Here is a 19,561-nt window from a genome sequence, read left to right as displayed (position 1 = left end):
GCTTCAGGTGTGTTTGATTAGGGTTGGAGCTAAACTCTGCAGGACACCGGCCCTCCAGGCCCGAACTTGGTGAACCTTAAATTACACCTTCAAGTGTATATATAAAAAAAAAAAAAATTGGAAAAAACCTGCTTGTGTTTGAAAACTTAAATAGATGCTTAAAAATTTTGTATCCTGACCATGACTAAAAATTAGATTTTAGTGAAAATTAGAACTCCAGAACACAACTCCTTTGTTAAAGAACATGGGGAAAGTTTCAGGCTAAAAGCAGCTGGTGTCTTCTGAAACAAATGCGAATAACATTATACAGTGCAGCATGACTGTCCAGTTTTTCAACTCTCAGTCAGAAGCACACTGTACTGTGGCATGAATGTCCTGTTTATCAACTGCACTGTTAATTGTTCAGATAAGAACTTGCTGAACAAATTCTTCTCTGAAATGCTCTACTTTTGTACCTGTACTACAAAATCATTTCTAAGTTCATGTTATTCCTAGGGCTTTCGTTATGATTTGTTAAAAATCTGATCAACATTTCTCTTGAAATAAAGTATTAAATTGCCTTAGCGGTAATTGTGTAATTACTGAGACTAGTAGGTTACTAGTACTTTTTGGACTGATATTTGTGATTATGTTTGGTGCTCATATTGGAAACCCCAAACAGTTTCTTTTTGTTCTGTGGGTTACATGATCCACTGAGTAGTTTCAATGTTATTGGAAACCACTTACCAGCTTGTGAGGAAGTGCATGCATTCTGTTTATGACAGTTACTGGGCAACTAAGGAAACAACTGAGGCTGAGCACAAAACTTTAAAGTACCAACAAACACAATAATACTAACTAGATAGAAGTGTAAGATAAAGCTGCAACAATTTTTGTAACAGATTTGGAATTTAACCCCAACTGGCATGGTCAGTCTAACTCGATCTGTGCTTCTCAGTGCAATTTCTGAATGGGAAACTGCAGTGTTTATCACACACACATTTGTGATTTTTATGGAAACTTTTTTTTTTTTATAAAAAGGAAGTGAAACCAATCCCTAAACCTAATCATCAATGGGGTGAAAGCAGATTGCATAAAAACATAAAATTTGATTGCACCAACTTGGCAAAACGTAAAATAGTAACCAACTGCCATGACTGCGTTGGTCCATCTATTTGTACCATAAAGTCATGACGTAACAGAAGAAGCAACAGATCTTTTATTCCATATTGTGATGTACATCAGCGTAAAAGACATTATCGGAAAAATGTAGGATGCGAATTGGTTCCATTAATCTGTTGCTGATTGGATGGAGGCAAAAATTAATGCAAGCATGAGGTCAGTTGTAAGAAAGGGGTGGGATTTAAGCAGAATAAATGATAGAAGTCGGTTGTTTCACTGGAAGATCAAATTATGACATTTTGATTAAAACTCATGAGGTTAAAATAAATAAATGAACAAACAAACACACAAATGAATGGATAAATAGTTCACAATAAGATCATTAGGGTGAATTTAGTAAACATAAGGTGAATTTTCATTTCATGCTGACTTTAACATTTCCAGATGATTTTGCAAATGATTGATGATCATTTCTGTTGACATGATAGATGGGAATATACTTTTAACAGAGGCTGAATTCAGAATCTCTCATCCTGCACACATAGAAACAACCCACAACCCACAACACACTAGCAACCACAACAAAGCCCTGGCGACACCAACACCTTAGCATTTGTGGTGGCGAGTTTTGCATGGACGAGCATCGCTAAACATGTAGCCATTTTTACAGTTACATAATATTTGAGCTGGTGGTGCAACCATGGCTGGTTGACCACACTGGACTTTGTTTACTTGGTTAACCCTGTTAAAGCTGAGACTGGACCGGTTGACCAGAGTAGGTACTTATAATGACTGGAATTAATGAAACTACAGTGTACTGTACTTTGTTCTCAGAGACAAAAACAACAGCACAACTCTACACATCTGCATTTCATTCAACAGAATGACAAAAACAGTATGAGGTTTATTCTTTTTACGCGTGCTCTAGCAGTCATTAGTTCACGGAGCTGCGCGTTTTCCGGCTTACTTTCACCCTCATTCATATTCCTCTCCATGTCCCTTTTTTTTCACCAGCAGTGAGTGCTTGGTGTTACGAAACACCAGTGTGTCTGCGCTGGTCATTTTGGCGCACTGTTTCTTTAAACTGTGGCGGCCCTGCGCCCGCAGCATAGGAAACCCCGTAGCGGCTTTCTGAGGGGACCCAAGATGGCCGAATCTTCACAGTGGGGCTAATAATTACTTTTCGTTAAGACGCTGCTATTTCATGGTGCTCGACGGTCGCGCTGGCCATTCGCCGTCCCGGAAAGTGAAACGAGCGAGTCTATTCGATTAACTTAGTTACATCGGGGAATGTTTATCTATGTGTAAAGAGACTGGCTGGTCCATCCGCGGCCCTTAGCCAGAATATGGCGGAATACTTGGAGAAAATATAGCTTAGCTTATTATGAACGCGCCGCTTTATACACGAGCCTTCCCGCCTTTTCACTGACCGCTCGCAAGTATAATGATCGAATAGAGTTATCGGTACGTCTTTGGAGTTCATTCGCGCGCGTTTCGAACATTTCTGGGTTAAAATGACTCGCGCGAGGTGATAGCCTGCTAGCTGAGGCGCTAGCTACGCTAACCCCGTTTGACTGAATTAGTCGCAGCGTTAGCATAGCCTAGCTAGCTTAAAGTAAAGGGGCACGGAGGAAAATAAACTCATTCTGCGTTCGTGCTCTGGCTGCATGCTTTTAAACTCCCTTCTCTCCGTTTCACGCCCTTTAGAGACGGAGGAGCGTTTTTCGTCGTTCCGTTTATAAAAAGTTGAAAATATTGAGTATGTTGTGGGGAGTCTCGGCTGCACACAGCAGCTAGCTGACCATCGCTAGACTGGTCAGAATAATTCTTCTGGACTGCATAAGTTTACTGTGATAGACCCCACAACAACATACTGCATCAGCTTCGCGACAGCTTGCCAGTGAATGCCGTACATTTCAGCTTGAAGTTGACAGCTGATTCTGTTGCACCTTGCAAGCCGACGAGGACGTTGAGATTTATTGAATCAAGGGCAAAAGCCTGCTTGTGAGTTACTTGCAAGGATGACTGACACTCGTAGACGAGTAAAAGTGTATACTCTGAATGAGGACCGCCAGTGGGATGATCGGGGGACGGGACATGTGTCATCCGCCTACGTGGAGAGGCTGAAAGGCATGTCTCTCCTGGTGCGCGCCGAAAGTGATGGTAGGTTTCCAGACACTACAAAGACGATGTACAGGGCCACTTTTCGTTGACTGTACAAGTAAGATGTGCCCGTTCTTTAAAACAGGGTCACTGCTGCTGGAGTCCAAAATCAACCCTAACACTGCCTATCAGAAACAGCAGGTGCGTTTGAACTGTTGGGACATTTTGTTGACAGAGCTCATTAGTGTTTTTGTGAACATCATTCGTAATTATGTGCTTCTTAATGTCTAGGTTAAAAGACAAGTACACATTTATCTTATAAAGATGCAAGACATCACAGGTGAATTGGAAAAATATGAAATTATAGATATCATCAAGCTTCCATAGTTAATCACAGTACAATAACCCAGTTAAGCCTGACATATGAAATAATAGTCAGAAAAGCCTAGTTATTTAAAGTAGAACAGTAATAGTTTGAACCTTTAGATTTGGATTTTTTTTTTTATTCATCAAGCATTTGTGGCTCATCAGAGGTTTTATTCAGAGGCCCAAACTGGAGAAAAAAACAAACAAACCTGAACTGAATTTGCTGTTATTTATACAACAATATTTATATGGACAGCATAGATGCAGGTCCGATAGCTTGTAATCTAAATCAATGAGATTATAACAGTATTGCAGACCACTTGCATAAATGCATATCAGTTTTCATTCTGTATCTTCTAATAACATGTCTTGGTAAGATGATATTTAAATGCTTAGTTTTATGATCAGAGTTCTATATTTTTGTTTATGGGGTGCAAAACATAATGCAATACAATGAATATTGAGAGATGTACAAATAAATGTTCCCCAAAAGCCTGATGTATCATGTTTATACTTTCATTTAACGTGTTTTTTTTTCTATAAAATTATGAATGGGTAGTAAAGTAAACCTAAGTGGCTTCAGTTCAGTAAATGTTCATATTAAAATATTTAAAAAAAATATCACAGCAAAAGACACAAAGGTGAAGGTTGACATTTTTAGAATAATACCAAAAGGCCTTTTACTTGCCAAAAAAAGTTAATTTTCAATCAGGTGGCATGTAATAGATTGTGTAGAGCAGGTTTTTATTTTTGATCCTGTTGATAATTTAGAGACATACAAAATTAATATATTTAAAATGAGACAGTAGGCTTTTAGGGCTAAGACAGTTGTTTTGTATTACAAGTATCTTGAAACTTTGTTTAAATATGCAAGTTATGAATTAAACACTCATTTGCATACATTTTCAGAACAGAAATCTCAATATTGGATAAAGCATTTCAGAAGCCAGTTGTTTTTGGAATAGAAGATTAAGTCATGTGAATGATATATGAAAAAGCCCTCTGTAACTTTCAGAATATAGGAATGAACCTGGAAAGATATGTATTGTAATTGAAATCTACAGGCTCAAAAAGATAAGGTGTAATATCATAAACACTTTAATTTGTATTTTGGATGTTGTCTTTCTGCTAAAGATGTTATAGAAGCAAAATAGCCCACAATTTTTAAATTGACCTGTGCATGAACCAACAATGGTTTTGCCTGTGGTCTCTTGCATTAAACTGTAGATCCCTGTACGATAGTGCTTGTGTGTCACTTGCTATTTTGGTATTTGTTCATGTTATTTGTGTTTTGACTTTGAAGGACACATTAATAGTATGGTCCGAGGCTGAAAACTATGACCTGGCCCTCAGCTTCCAGGAAAAGGCTGGCTGTGATGAAATCTGGGAGAAAATATGTCAGGTGATTATGCCTGTGATATACATTTATAGTATTTTCTCCAGGTATGTTCTGCTTTATTCTGAAAGCCTTTATTTTTGTGTCTACAGGTCCAGGGAAAGGACCCCTCTGTAGACATCACCCAGGAGCTGATAGATGAGTCTGAAGAGGAGCGCTTTGATGACATGTCCTCTCCTGGTCTCGAACTTCCGCCATGTGAGCTCTCCCGGCTGGAGGAAGTGGCCGAGCTGGTTGCGTCATCCTTACCTTCTCCGTTACGAAGGGAAAAACTGGCCCTGGCGCTGGAGAACGAGGGCTACATCCGGAAACTGCTGGAGCTGTTCCGAGTGTGCGAGGACTTGGAGAACCGAGAAGGCCTGCATCACCTCTACGACGTCATCAAAGGCATTTTCCTCCTCAACCGCACTGCACTCTTCGAAGTCATGTTCTCCGAAGAATGTATCATGGATGTGATCGGATGTCTGGAGTTCGATCCTTCGCTACCCCAACCACGGCGACATCGAGAGTTCCTCACCACCACGGCACGGTTTAAAGAGGTCATTCCCATTTCAGACCCGGAGCTGCGGCAGAAGATTCACCAGACGTACCGGGTGCAGTATATTCAGGACATGGTGCTGCCCACCCCCTCTGTCTTTGAAGAAAACATGCTCTCCACCCTGCACTCCTTCATCTTCTTCAACAAAGTGGAGATTGTTGGCATGCTGCAGGTGGGTTTTTGTACTCGACCACGAATATGTGACTAGCTGTGAACTTTGCACATTGGCGGTTGAGTTGAAATGCTGTTCAGGGGCTAAACTAGGTGAAGGAAGCTGTAGATTAACTTTTCACACCACCTTCTAACATCATACCTCACAGATAACGTGCGCTGTCAGGCTTGCTATGTGTCATTGTGGGTTTTCGACAGACCAGCATCAGCATTGTCCCTCTCAAATTCATTGCATCCTCAGCAGAAAACCCTGTTTGCAGAGAATGCAGTGAATACGTTTCCATGTTTGTGATGCGGCTACTAATAGTTCCCTGTTTGCATTACCTGAGACCATCTTGTTGCTCTTGATGGGATGCACATGGTGGGCTGTACTTTGGTTCTTTGTTTTAAAGGTCATATATGTCTTCCACACTAAAGATAAAAGTCTGCAGATCTTGATAACAGATTTAAAGATAAACGTTCTAACTGCTTGTACTATGTACATTTAATCATTTAGTAGAAAATTGGGTATTTGCCTCAATGATGAGTTTCAAGAGTATAGTGATTGTAGAGTATTTATTAATGCATTGCCAAGTCAGAGTATTTGAAATGACCTTTTCATCAAGTTAGATTTTACTTCAGTTGTGACTATTAAAAAGTTGTTCATGGAAATGGTTTGATACGTGCTTCTCACCTAAGCCTTACAGTGGAATTGTTTGATTCTGGGATTGGAGGTAGGGGAGGGGGCTTGTTGCCATGGAAACAGCACCATCATGTTCTTTAGAGCCATATCATGTGATGTCACAAACGCTTGGCAGGCGTGCTGGATGATTATTTTCTCCAACCTCTAGACAGCTTCAGTTCAGTATGGTTGTCCATTTTTGCAAATGAATGTGCTTGTTTGGCACAATATTGTTTTAATATTACCATATCCCATTAATACCTGGATGTAATCTCATAGGTGTTGAATAAACTAACCATAGATACTAAAAGCTTTTTGTGATGATTCGATGTACTTTCCCATGGCAGCATAATCGCAAACTACGTTTTGATTCACTTGACTGGTTCCCCTTTTTGGTGTAATCTTTTATGTACATGGCAGGTTGATGCAGTAAAATACAGTATCAGTCACATGTCTAACTTTGGTGTAGATGTGTATTTATCAAATATGTCACCCTCATTTAGCTAGAGGTCAATTTATGTTGCAAAACTGTTTTAAGCCTCTGTGATTTACAGCTTTGACATTATGAGCTCGAATGACATTAGGATAATGTATATAGGCAACTTTAAATGAACATTTATCAAGAACCAGGTTTATTGTGCCGAATCTGGCTGAACAGAATTATTTATATTTGCAGTTCACACAGTGTGCTGAATGGATGCGTCATGCAGTGTATATAGTTAAATTTTATGTGAATACTGCTTTAAAAATAGTTTATTGAATTTATATTTTATAATTGTGGGGTGGTGATGGCGCAGTGGATAAGACACATGCCTTTGGTGTGAGAGACCCGGGTTCGAATCCACTGTGAGACACCAATGTGTCCCTGAGCAAGACACTTAACCCCTAGTTGCTCCAGAGGCATGCGACCTCTGACATATATAGCAATTGTAAGTCGCTTTGGATAAAAGCGTCAGCTAAATGAATAAATGTAAATGTAAATAATTGTATCCAACTGTACGTTTTCTAGAGTCATTTATTTCAAAGCATTTATAAACTAGTTTTGTGTGTGTGTGTGTGTGTGTGTGTATATATGTATATTTATTTATTAGGGCTGGCCGATATATCTCATGCGATATGCATGCACATCTCGTCAGTAAAGCCGGTTACTTGCTTAGCGGTAAATCTCCATCACCTGTTTTCAAATGGAGCGGCATTTAATAATACATGGAGCCATAGATCACTGACAAGCTACGCAATATCGCGTTCATTATCGACGATATATCACCTTCGATGATGAACGCGATATTGCGTAGCTTGTCAGTGAACTACGGCGCTGTGTTTTAAATGCCACTCTATGTGAAAACGGGTGATGGAGATTTAACGCTAATCAAGGAACCGGCTTTACTGACGAGATGTACATGCATATCGCATGAGATATATCACCCAGCCCAGTATCCAGAACTGCTATAACCAGATCTCTCTCTTTCTTATGCCTTTATTTTTTTAGGATGATGAGAAGTTTTTGACTGAGCTCTTTGCACAGCTAACTGATGAAGCCACAGATGATGACAAGCGGCACGAGCTGGTATGAAGCAGAATTACAAATGGATGTTAACCTCCTACTCAAAACAATGGACACAAACAAAATTGATATTGTTTGTCACATTCAGGTAAATTTCCTGAAGGAGTTCTGTGCGTTCTCACAAACGTTACAACCACAGAACAGAGACGCATTCTTCAAAACGCTGTCCAACATGGGTATCCTGCCAGCGCTAGAAGTTATTCTTGTAAGATATTGCTATTCCTTGCTATTCCAAATAACAGATTTGCTGTCAGGTGTTTTTATAATTTAAGGTTTTTATAATTTTAACATCTTTACTGATGATCTATAGTATTGTAGTTCATGGAGAATAGGTATATTTGAAACAGTCTCTAACTACATCTTTGCTCTCAATTAAGACTGTAACTTTAGCTTGCTCTTGCTGTTTTCATGAACGTATGTGTGCATTGTGTTAAAGGGCATGGATGATGTTCAGGTGCGTGGAGCAGCCACTGATATCTTCTCTTATCTGGTGGAGTACAACCCCTCCATGGTGCGAGAGTTTGTTATGCAGGAGTCTCAGCAGAATGACGATGTAAGTCACATGCCTACTGACTCTTGTGAGCCTTCCAGCTACCTGTCTTTCTTACTACTTGTCTATATTTTACAGGACATTCTGTTGATAAATCTGATCATTGAGCATATGATCTGTGACACGGATCCAGAGTTGGGTGGAGCCGTACAGCTAATGGGGTTGCTCAGGACACTAGTGGACCCAGAGAATATGCTGGCAACTGCTAATGTGAGACATGTTTTAATATCAAGATATATTTGATGCTATACACTACCAATAATACCTTTTCATCGTCTTTTGTCAGAATGTAGCAAAACATGCCCCTTCTGTTTGATTCCTTGCAGAAAACCGAGAAGACAGAGTTCTTGAGTTTCTTCTATAAGCATTGCATGCATGTGCTCTCTGCTCCACTTCTTGCCAAAACCACAGAAGAAAAACCCAGCAAAGGTAATAGATTTTTTACAAGCTTGTAGGATCCATGCAGACTGAATATGTAGGCAGCCTTTTTGAATCATTTTTCAATTGACATTTTGCATACCCATTTAAAGACGTGCAGACTGCAGACTTCTCACTGTGTGTGTTTGTTTGTCAGATGATTTCCAGACATGTCAGCTGCTGGCTCTGATCGTAGAGCTGCTCACTTTCTGCGTGGAGCATCACACGTATCACATAAAGAACTACATCATTAACAAAGACATCCTCCGCAGAGTACTGGTGCTCACTGCATCTCAACACGCTTTCTTAGCCTTATGTGAGTATATGCACACACACACAAGACATAAGCCACGAGTGAAACTGAATATTCAGCAGGAAATATTGTAGGGGGGGGATTTGTGGGTTTTGTCAATCCAGATTTTGTTGAAATGTGGAAAAGAGGCAATGATATTACTTATCAATATTTTTTCTACTAGTGGAAAACTTTTTTCCGAAGCATTTTGATGTTTTTATGCACTGCTGTGTTTTGAAGAAGAAAATCAGGGACATTAAGAAAGTCAATGGGGTCATTTGGTTTTAATTGATAACAGAATGAAAGTAAGGGTTTTATTTTTTTTTTAAGTGCTTGTCCGGTTGGGCCAGTAGCTCAGATTTCTAATTGCCCTGCCAATATTCTCACTTGCCCTAACACCAACAATGTAAAAGGTTTTAAAGGAATTTAAATGTTTAATTTTATATTAAAATTTGAAAGATTTGCATTTCTTTGCATACAATATTTACTCAATTCATCAAATGTTTTTCAGAATAAATTTATAATGACTGATTTTCATCCCATTCTAACATTACCAAGGTCTTATCCATGTGACAAAGATTTTGTTCTCAGATCAAATTATTTTAGTATTATTTATATACTGGTTATATACTATTTTAGTAATTTTAGTTTTAAATTGTATTTTGTATTTTTAAAAATATATATTTTTTTATATTGTTTATTATTTTTAGTTTAGTTTTTAGAACTATTATTTTCATTGTTTTTATAATTTAAAAAAAAAAGTTAAGTTTTAGTTTTCAGTTAGTAAGTTCAGTAGATCAGCTAAAGTGTATTTTAATTAGATGCCAACATTGTTGTTTAGAATTTTAGATGTTTTAGATTTTAATCAAAAATGTAAACAAAAAATGTAATTAATTTTATTTCAGCTAAAGTTTAATAGCTTTTATTTAATGATTACAAAACTGGTTTGATGAACTTAGTTGTATTTTTGATACTGAAAGTATGGAAAAATGTGGTAAGACTGTAAACTCTTTTAGATAAGTAGAACTGGACAAATGACAGACATGGGGAGTAATTACTTGCCACCATCACAGCCTTCAAACCGCATAATCAATAACAGAACACTCTGTGATGCTGATCCATTTCTTCTATGAATTGCTCTGCTGATAATGATTACTGTTACACTTATTTCAACGCATGCCAAGGAATTCTGCATTCAGGGCCAGCAGCATTATTAACAAGCACTAATTTATTTTGGATAAACACCAAGCATGCAGTACTATCCTGCTGACAGACATCAATTATAGCTTGGCTGTTAAATCTCTCTGTACCTTTCGCACTCATTTCTCTTGTCCAGGTGCTTTGCGTTTCATGAGAAAAATCATTGGGCTGAAGGACGAGTTTTATAACAGATATATAATGAGGAACTTCCTGTTTGAGCCAGTGGTCAAAGCTTTCCTCAACAATGGATCCAGATACAACCTCATCAACTCAGCCATTATAGAGATGTTTGAGTATGTCAGAGTGGTGAGTACATTTATCTAATCATCAAATCTCGTAATGTTCCTGAGACACGTTGTTTATTTTGTGTGTAATTGCTGCGTTCTGTGTGTAGGAGGATGTTAAGTCCCTGACGGCTCATATCATAGAGAACTACTGGAAGTCCCTGGAGGACGTAGACTATGTTCAGACTTTTAAGGGACTGAAGCTTCGATATGAACAGCAGAGAGAAAGACAGGACAACCCAAAACTTGACAGGTCAGTGGTCATTTCAGGCCAATATTGTTATATGGATCCTCCTATATAGTAAAATTACTTTTTTTTTTTTTTATAATTTTTTTTTTTTACTTCAATTCCCAAATTTGTATTGAACTGTTTATAAATGATATGATTTAAAGTCTCCTTATGGTTTGTAGGCAAAAGAAAGCTCTGTGGTTTAATGTTTGACCGCAATAATATTATTCATGTTATTATATTCACTTATGGATATTTTAAAAATGTTTCACTATGAATAATCTTTTTTTTCTTTTTTTTTTTTTTTTATAAATCAAAAAATGCACTGAAAAATCTAATATAATGTTTGTTATGATGATGTGAGCTGGCTAATTGTTTTTCATTACTACTGCATGCTAGTATTTGTTTCTTTTAAAGTACATTGATCTTGACATGAAAATAGCCATAGATGCTGGCATGGCAATAAAAAAAACGAATACATATAACACTATATATATATATATATATATATATATATATATATATATATATATATATATATATATATATATATATATAGTGTTATATGTATGTATATGTGTGTGTGTGTGTGTGTATATATGTGTATATGTATGTATATAAATAAACAATTATTACTATTTTGTATTTTACAGTAATTATTATTACTCCTATTGTCGTATGGTCATTTTGAATAGGCTCCTTTTAAAAACAATTTTGTGAGTGTGGCCTGAGACAACTGAAGTGGGGAGAGATAAAAAAAAAAAACTAAAGGTATAGGGTGAAATCCTCATGCTAATGTTAACTGTAAAGCCACATTTTAATTAAATAATAAAAAAAATGCTCCCAAAGAGGGGTTTGCATCTCTCACCTTTATCACCACTAATAAGTTGACTATTACAATTCCTCTTTTTGGATTGGAATTTCTTGTGCATGTAATAGTTACTTTTATGTGGAAGTACCTTTTAATGAATGTATTTTTTTGTGACTTCATGCTTGTCTCCAGTATGCGGTCAATTCTGAGAAATCATCGTTTTCGCCGGGATGCACGGACGCTGGAAGATGAAGAGGAGATGTGGTTTAACACAGATGAGGAAGACTTGGAGGACGGTGAAGCTGTAGTGCCGCCCTCAGATAAGATGAAGAGTGACGAGGACCTGATGGATCCTATCAGCAAGTTCATGGAGAGGAAGAAACGTACGTTACTGCTACATGCAGGCAGCATAATGTTGATGACCAACTATTATGATCCCATATTTGATTGCTTGAGTTTTGTTTTTTTGTTCATTTTTTTTTCTCTCTCTATTCCCAAGTGAAAGACTCAGAAGAGAAAGAGGTGCTGACAGGGAAGGCGAGCCTCTCAGGACGACAGAGCCCCAGTTTTAAACTCTCCTTCTCCAGCTCCCCAAAGCCCAGTCTGTCCTCTCCCCCAACCGCATCCCTCCACCCTGGTTCACCTGGTTCTCCAAGTTCTCCTGGGACGGGAGCCCGGAGCTCCCCCCCTATGGCAGCTGTCACGACTAAGGTAATTCTGCAGATTCCCACAGATCCAACAACGTTTTAAAATTGTCTTTCTTACCGGTTACTTATTTTTGACGGCGTCTCGCTCCTATTCCAGGGAGGTCTGGTGGGTTTGGTGGACTACCCCGACGACGATGAAGAGGACGAGGATGAGGAAGACGCAGACAGTAAAGAAGAAAGTCCTCCGCTGTCCAAGAAGTCCAAGCTGAGCTCCTAAAGCACTCCCTCGTCAATCAGCACAGTCATGCTCAAAGGGAGCTTCATCCAGAGACTATTGCAGCGCTCAGCCTAGAACTCAAAACTGAAACAAAATGAATGAATACACAAATGAATGGATAAATGAACGAATGCAGCCCCCCGCAGGAGTCCAAGGGGCGCCATGTGAGGAACGGAGAAAGGGAGAGCAAGAGAGGGAGAAGATACGGTCACAGAGCGAAAAGGTGAATGTCTCCACGTGGAGTTTGTCCAAGTGCCAATCTGCAAGAAAGAGAGAGAGACTCGTGAAACGGACGGAGAGATCGAAGACGAGATGAAACTGTGGTCTGGACAAAGAATAATAAAAAAGGATTTAATAAGACATGAATTTCGACAAAGCTAAAAGTACTGGGGGGTAAAAAAAGACCTCACGCTCAGTCAGTCAGTCACTCGCAGACACTCAAACTGTTGCCCCACAGAGCGTCCCAGGCTTGGACCAGGACACACTGCCCCCCCTCTCAGGGAAGGACCTCACATGACCCGAACTGGGCCAGCCAATCCACAACCACCACACACCTTTGCTGACTCATCTCCATTTCTTTCTCTCCTTTCTCTCAACCCTTTTTTTCTGTTGCTCTTTTTTTTTTTTTTTTTTTTCCTCTTTGTTTTCGAGTTTCTAGGGCCAGACGGGACACTAGGAAGCAAAGAAGTCTGGGTCGTCATTGTTTAAGATGTCACCGTTGTTCTCGTGGCTCAGCGGAAGTTCTTCCTCTTTCAAAGCCAGCAGTTCCCTCCTTTTTCTTATTCTGTTCTCCTCTCTCATTTTTTTAAATGACATAAGAGACCTGCCTTTAAATGTTCAGGACGTTTTCAGCCGCACTTGAACAGGTTTTTAAAACCTCAGTGGGGGGAGATAGTTTTACCCTTTTTTTGCCCTTCAAAACTGCAGATTTTTTGGAAAATTTGTAAGCCCGTCTTGATTAAAGATTGAGTGGAACTCTAGATGTGATCGATTTTTGTCATATCTTCATTTTCTTTTCTTTTACATGTGTACTCTTAGTTGTTTGGTATATTTGGGACCATTAAAAAGATCTTTGCTGTAGTAGATCTCTCACGGTTGTGCTGGTTCCCTGTATCATGTCAACTGTGCTGATATTTTGTCTTTTGAAATGGGATTTCATCACTGAAATGATCCTCCTGTCTGCTCGTCTGAATACGTCAGTGGAAAGTCCTGCCTCCTCTGACAGGCTTTCTAAACAACCTGCACACAATTAAAGATACGTTTTTATTTTCTGAAATATCATTTGTTTCCCTTTGTACTTGAAGACCATGAGAATGGAGCAATTGTGCACTAGAGGGCGTCCTTCACCTTCACTGACATGCAAAAATAAGAGCTGCAAGCAGGAGCCAGAGAGCAACTTTCAGTCTGTATACACTAGCGGTCAAAAGTTTGAAATAACAATCTGGTTGTTTCATCAAAAATACAGTATAACCATTGTCAATTTCATTTATTCCTGTCATGGCAAAGCTGTTGTGCTCAATAATTAATAATGGTTCTTATCAAATGCGTATTCAGTTGTATTATTGAATACGCATTTGATAAGTATAATCAACTGTGTATTCATTCATTTTGTCAAAAAATGCAATATTAGCTGCAAAAACTATTCCACTGTGATAAACATTTCTTGAGCAGCTGAAAATTAAGCTTTGCCATCACAGGAATAAGTTAAAATATGCTAAAACTGAAAATTATTTTTACATTTTAAAAACATTCAGCAATATTTCTGTATTAATGTCTCTGTTCAAATAAATGAAGTCAAGTATGTGGTGATGAGAAATATCTTTCAAAATATTTAAATGATTCCAAACTTTTGACCGGTAGGGTATTTTTTTTACAAAAGTAGTTGTATTTACTTTTAAGTCTTTTGGTTTCATATGACATGCTGTTCGAGACGTTCTCGTTTGCACAAATGAAAGCAATTCTCAGCTTGCACCCTGGCTGTTGTAGCTTTTGTCTATTTATGATTTTAAACGTATGTTCTTCCACCTCATCTCTTCTCATCTTTGCCTGAGTGCAATATGTCTCATCTTTGGAGAGATTATGCTCACATAAGCAACACGCACCTGCCAGTGTCCTGGCACTAACATGCCTTTTAATTAGAAATTTAACCATGACAAATCAAGCCACACAAATGCTCTTAAGAGTTCAGCTCATCCCCATCCGCCGCCAGTCAAATCCAAGAGCTGCTGGCAGTTCCTCAAAGGAGATATAATGCCAACATCACTGCACGGGCTGAAGTGTCTCCCTGATCGTGTGTGGTGGTCTGCGCACATTAAAGCTGTGTTTTATTTATTTGTTGAGGATTATTGGTCCTTTCCATTGGCATGTGGCAGTGCCAGTGCGCATGGAGCCGTTAGGATGCCAGTGGAGAGTTTCTACAGATGTGCCTTTTGATGTGAAGCCACCCAGCAACTGAGAGATCCAGGTCAGACCAGGATCTTTGGAACTAGTAAACAACACATCACTAAAGGGTTGATTATTTAACTGATTTGTTTTGACTATGACCGCTGAAAAGACTGGTTTAAACCAGTAAAGTGCTGTCCAGGAGAACCAGCATGGTGTTTCTTCTGAATCTGGATGACCTGGTTAAGTGTATTGTAAGAAGCCTAAGCAATTCAATGGTCTGGTTAAATTCAATGTTGGTGATTTGTGTTGGTACACTAAGATTCAATGTATATTTTTAATGCTATGTTAAAAAGTGGGTCAGTACCTTTTTTAAAGCAAATTATTCTTCCAGCAAGGATGCATTAAATTGATAGTAAAGACATTTATAAAAACATATACAATAACATTTATATTTCAAATAAATGCCATTGCTTCAAGCTTTCTATTCATCAAAGAATCCTGAAAAATGTATCATGCTTTAAAAAAAAAAGAGCATAGCAGAGCAGCTGTTTTTAACATAAGAAATGTTTCTAGAACACTAAATTAGAACATTAGATTGATTTCTAAAAGACTAGAGTAATGGTTGCTGAAATTCTGCTTTTTCATTACAGGAATAAATGCAGTTTTAAAATAATAGAAAAATAATATTTTTCAATATTACTGTTTTTGCTGTATTTTTTAATCAAATGAATACAGCCTTCGTGAGCATTAGAGATGTCTTTCAAAAACGTAAAAATTCTGACACCAAACACGCGCACAGATATTGTATGTATATATATATATATATTTATTTATTTATTTTTAAACATCAAAAATGATGTAAAAATATATTTTTAATTTTAAAGTTATTTTATTAACTATAACCTATGTGAAGTTATTAAGTAAGTCTTTGTCTTGTTTCCCTGACGAAAATTAACAGCTTTACTACAAAATACCATGGTTAATTTGTGGTTACCATGGTTTTATTTATAGTAACGTTTTTTGGCTTTATTTGTAGTGAAACCATAGTTAAATTTCGTAAGTGCTGGCCTTGACTGCAGCAAGTTGAAAATTTAGTTACTTTTAATTTTTTGTCTCAACCTGCAATTCAATTTCAATGAAATTCAAATTTTCAAAATTTCAGAGTTTCTAAAGCTGTAGCATAGTAGTCAACATTTGAAGTGGATGAAAAAAGTTCATCAGTGTTGTCCTAAAACAAGAACGCATTCTGGTTTTAGGCTTTAGGACAACCTTGATGAAAGGTTTTGATCCACTTGAAATGTTGACCAGTATATTTATCCACATGCATTGTCCAAACTAAATTTGAAGTCAAGTCACGTGCACTACCTCTAATCCAGCAGTAGATGGCGGGCGATGTCCACACACCCCCCTCTTCCCCAGGAGAAAGGCTTTTGACAGATTGTAGGCCTATAATCGTTTAGGGGCAGTAAAGTCTGGCGAACAGGAAATCCTCAGCGTCTCTCGACGAGGTTGTCAAAACAGCCGCACAATGTGCACTTTCATGTGCACAACTGGACCCTGTCGCCCCGACCAACAATCGCTTGTGTTCGCTGCACAAAGTGGCCTCTGTGTCGAACGGGCCGCCTCCTTATGGCCCGGCGGCCGCTGTGGAGGTGATCAGGGGGCATGTTCAGCATAGCGTGTCTGTTTGTGTGATTAATCACCGTGTAAAACTCCAGCGTATCCGTTTCGGTGGGAGCGAGAAGCCACGGGCGCCTCTCCGTTTATGTGTCATTGTGTCTAACGGTGCCCGGTAGCTGAGAGCAGAGGGCAAAAGTTTGAGCATATGGTTGAGATTAGGGCGCTAAAGAAACTGACTGATTCACATGATTGGGATTTGTTTTATTTTGAGTTTGGCTGATTACTGAATAAACGTCTTAAAAGTGACTGATCTTTGGGAATACTCTCCAAAGCTTTTTGTTCAGTGTAGCATGATCATAAACATCTATTCCACATCCAAAGTGTTAGTTGCTTCCTATTTGTGTTTACATCTGTTCGGTTTGGTTTTAGGCGATTTGCATTCTGTCTTCATGAACCTTGGTTGTTTCTGATCTGAAGTCTAAATGGATCATATTTTCTTACCATTAGTAACTTTTCTGCAGTATATAGTATGTAGGCTATACTACACTGTAAAAAAAAAAAAGTTGAGCCAACTTAAAAGTTTAAGGCAACCAGCTTCAGCAAATTATTTTTTAGGAAATTTCTCAACTTTTTGTTGTATAAACTTAAAACAAGTTGAGAAAACTCAAAAATCTGCTGAAGCTGGTTGCCTTAAACTTTTAAGTTTGCCCAACTTTTTTTTTTTTTTTACAGTGTATGCAAATTTTCTGTGTGCACAAAATATTGAATACCCTTCCAAATTTGCAGTATACACCAGAGAACACTTTTCAGAATCCTCAGTAGACAACTGGGTAGGCTATTATTTGGCTACAGTTTCACAAATACTTTATATTCAGGCATACTTTGGGATACTGTAATAGTAGGGAAATACACATATTTGGATGCATAGTTGTCTTTTAGGAAAGGACATGACGTGTGGCCAAGTATGGTGTCCCATACTTGGAATTTGTGCTCTGCATTTAACCCATCCAAGTGTACACACACCTGGAGCAGTGGGCAGCCAATGCTGCGGCTCGGTGCCTTGCTCAAGGGTCTCACCTCAGTCATGGTATTGAAGGTGGAGAGAGCCCTGGATATTCACTCCCCCCACCTGCAATCACTGCCGGACCTGAGACTCGAACCCGCAACCTTCAGGTTACAAGACCGATTCTCTATCCATTAGGCCACAACTATCCCATTTTATAGAGTGCTGTAGAAATGAATCCTAAAACCTGGAAACCAGTTCAAAATTTGTAACTTCTGGTAGCCTACCATTGTCTCAAAGTCAAGTTTTTTTTAATTGGTTTTTGGTTAAATGCTTAAAATAAGCGCAAGATATTATGTTTTATTCTTAAACATAAAATGTGCGATAAATGACTTTTTAAGCTTTTTTGCGTCTTGAAAGAGGAGGTTGCTAACAATTTACTAAACTAGACTATAGAGGCTATGTCGTTATTGTTCCTGCTGAATAGGAAAACTCATTTACAATTTTACGATGTAGTTCATTTAGAGTCCAACTAGCTTTTTACTTCTGATTATTTTTATTTAATCTTCAATTCATAAAAGTTGTGTTAATTTTTGAGTTTTATCTAGATTAAAAAAAGGTCTAAGAATTTGCTGCAATAATCCCTGTTGAGGGACCCAGGGAGAGACCAACATACAAAATTACGTCTTTATCTGAAATTGCATCTTCTCTATGAAGGTACTTCTTTTGAATAAGTAATTACTAAAAAAGTACATTCTGAATGTGTGTAGTATGAACTTAATCCAGACGCACTACACCATTTTGACATTGTCACGTGACCTACAAGCTTCAGATGCATTGCTTCACTGCTATTTACAAATCCTCTTCCATGACCTCATGGGATATTAAAGTGTCCATTGTATGTTCACTTCAGAATCTCATCGGAAGTATATATCTTTTCGGCTACTGTTTTAAGAATGACTTTGGACATACCCTTCACATGCTGTTTTTCGCCTGTATAGTATAGGGAAGTATGCCATCCAAACGCAGCCTACAACATACCTGCAGCACATATCTGCTGAATCATCTGGAATGAATCTCAGCTGTGATTTTTAATGACTTTTTCTTGATTTATTATTTGATAATTCTGCCAAGTTTTCCCATTTTTACAGAATCTTGGATTATAAAAAGCATAATATTCCTAAAATATTCATTACTAAAATGATAACAGAATAAAACATTAAGTCATATGAATTGTTTATCCTACCATATTCAGATAATTCTGTCAGATGGAATATTCTGAGTCTTTCTGTTTGCTTTGTGAATCTGAGCGCAGGTTTTTGCGTTGTGTTAAATGAATGATTTCATGAGTGATGTTTTCTCCAGTGAATGGCTGAACCCTATGGCCTCAGCTTCATGGACCGCCCGCAGTCTAGTCCAGCTTGGCTTCGCACAGAGACTAAATGAACCCTGATTAGACAGACAACAAATTTGAACAAGCTTTATTAAATTCACATATTGGTCTCTAGTGTGGGCTAAACAGTGTGGTCTACATACAGTATTGGGATAATCTACCATGTTAAATTTACCCTGTATAATGTTACATAAATGGACTAGAGGGTGTTTTCATTCTCAATCAATAAACACATTTGAGCAGGCATGAAGAGCGAATGGCTCTACCATGTGGAAATACACACACATATTTGGATCCTTGCCTGCAGTTAATGCTCAAGTATAAATATAACCTGTAGTTCTTGTTAGAGTGTAAATATGACCTGTACAGCTGCGAATCTGTGCTGTTCTTGGCAGCTCTATTCGGTTTTGAATGTTAAAACATCACTATTAAACTTTTACAGACTTCGCTATTAATATATTTAAATTGGGGTCTTTACAACTTCTTCAGAGCTCTGGATGGTGACGGCGTTTAGCTTTTGGTCGTCTGTGTAAAGGGTCACGACTCTTGCCGT

The 19,561-nt window shown here is 38.2% G+C and overlaps 1 protein-coding gene across 2 annotated transcripts; it reads left to right on the top strand.

Annotated features, from left to right (window-relative positions):
* Positions 1-2,221: 2,221 nt before the first annotated feature.
* Positions 2,222-14,406, top strand: smek1 (SMEK homolog 1, suppressor of mek1 (Dictyostelium)). 2 transcript variants are annotated; one of them, XM_079376175.1, is made up of 15 exons: positions 2,222-3,264; positions 3,350-3,405; positions 4,874-4,972; positions 5,059-5,676; positions 7,826-7,903; positions 7,989-8,105; positions 8,337-8,453; positions 8,529-8,660; positions 8,777-8,879; positions 9,025-9,183; positions 10,496-10,665; positions 10,754-10,896; positions 11,876-12,066; positions 12,183-12,394; positions 12,488-14,406. In XM_079376175.1, exons 1-15 carry the CDS (start codon positions 3,123-3,125, stop codon positions 12,605-12,607), a joined length of 2,457 nt encoding a protein of 818 aa, XP_079232301.1. In that variant the 5' UTR covers positions 2,222-3,122; the 3' UTR covers positions 12,608-14,406. The 2 variants fall into 2 exon arrangements, with proteins under 2 accessions (XP_079232301.1, XP_079232300.1); XM_079376174.1 differs by having other exon boundaries at positions 2,227-3,264; positions 8,337-8,660; positions 12,488-13,887.
* The last annotated feature ends 5,155 nt before the right edge of the window (positions 14,407-19,561 follow it).

Source organism: Barbus barbus (genome assembly GCF_936440315.1).
Source record: "Barbus barbus genome assembly, chromosome: 24".
Lineage (NCBI taxonomy): Eukaryota > Metazoa > Chordata > Actinopteri > Cypriniformes > Cyprinidae > Barbus > Barbus barbus.
This window is presented reverse-complemented; position numbering and strand designations above follow the sequence as displayed.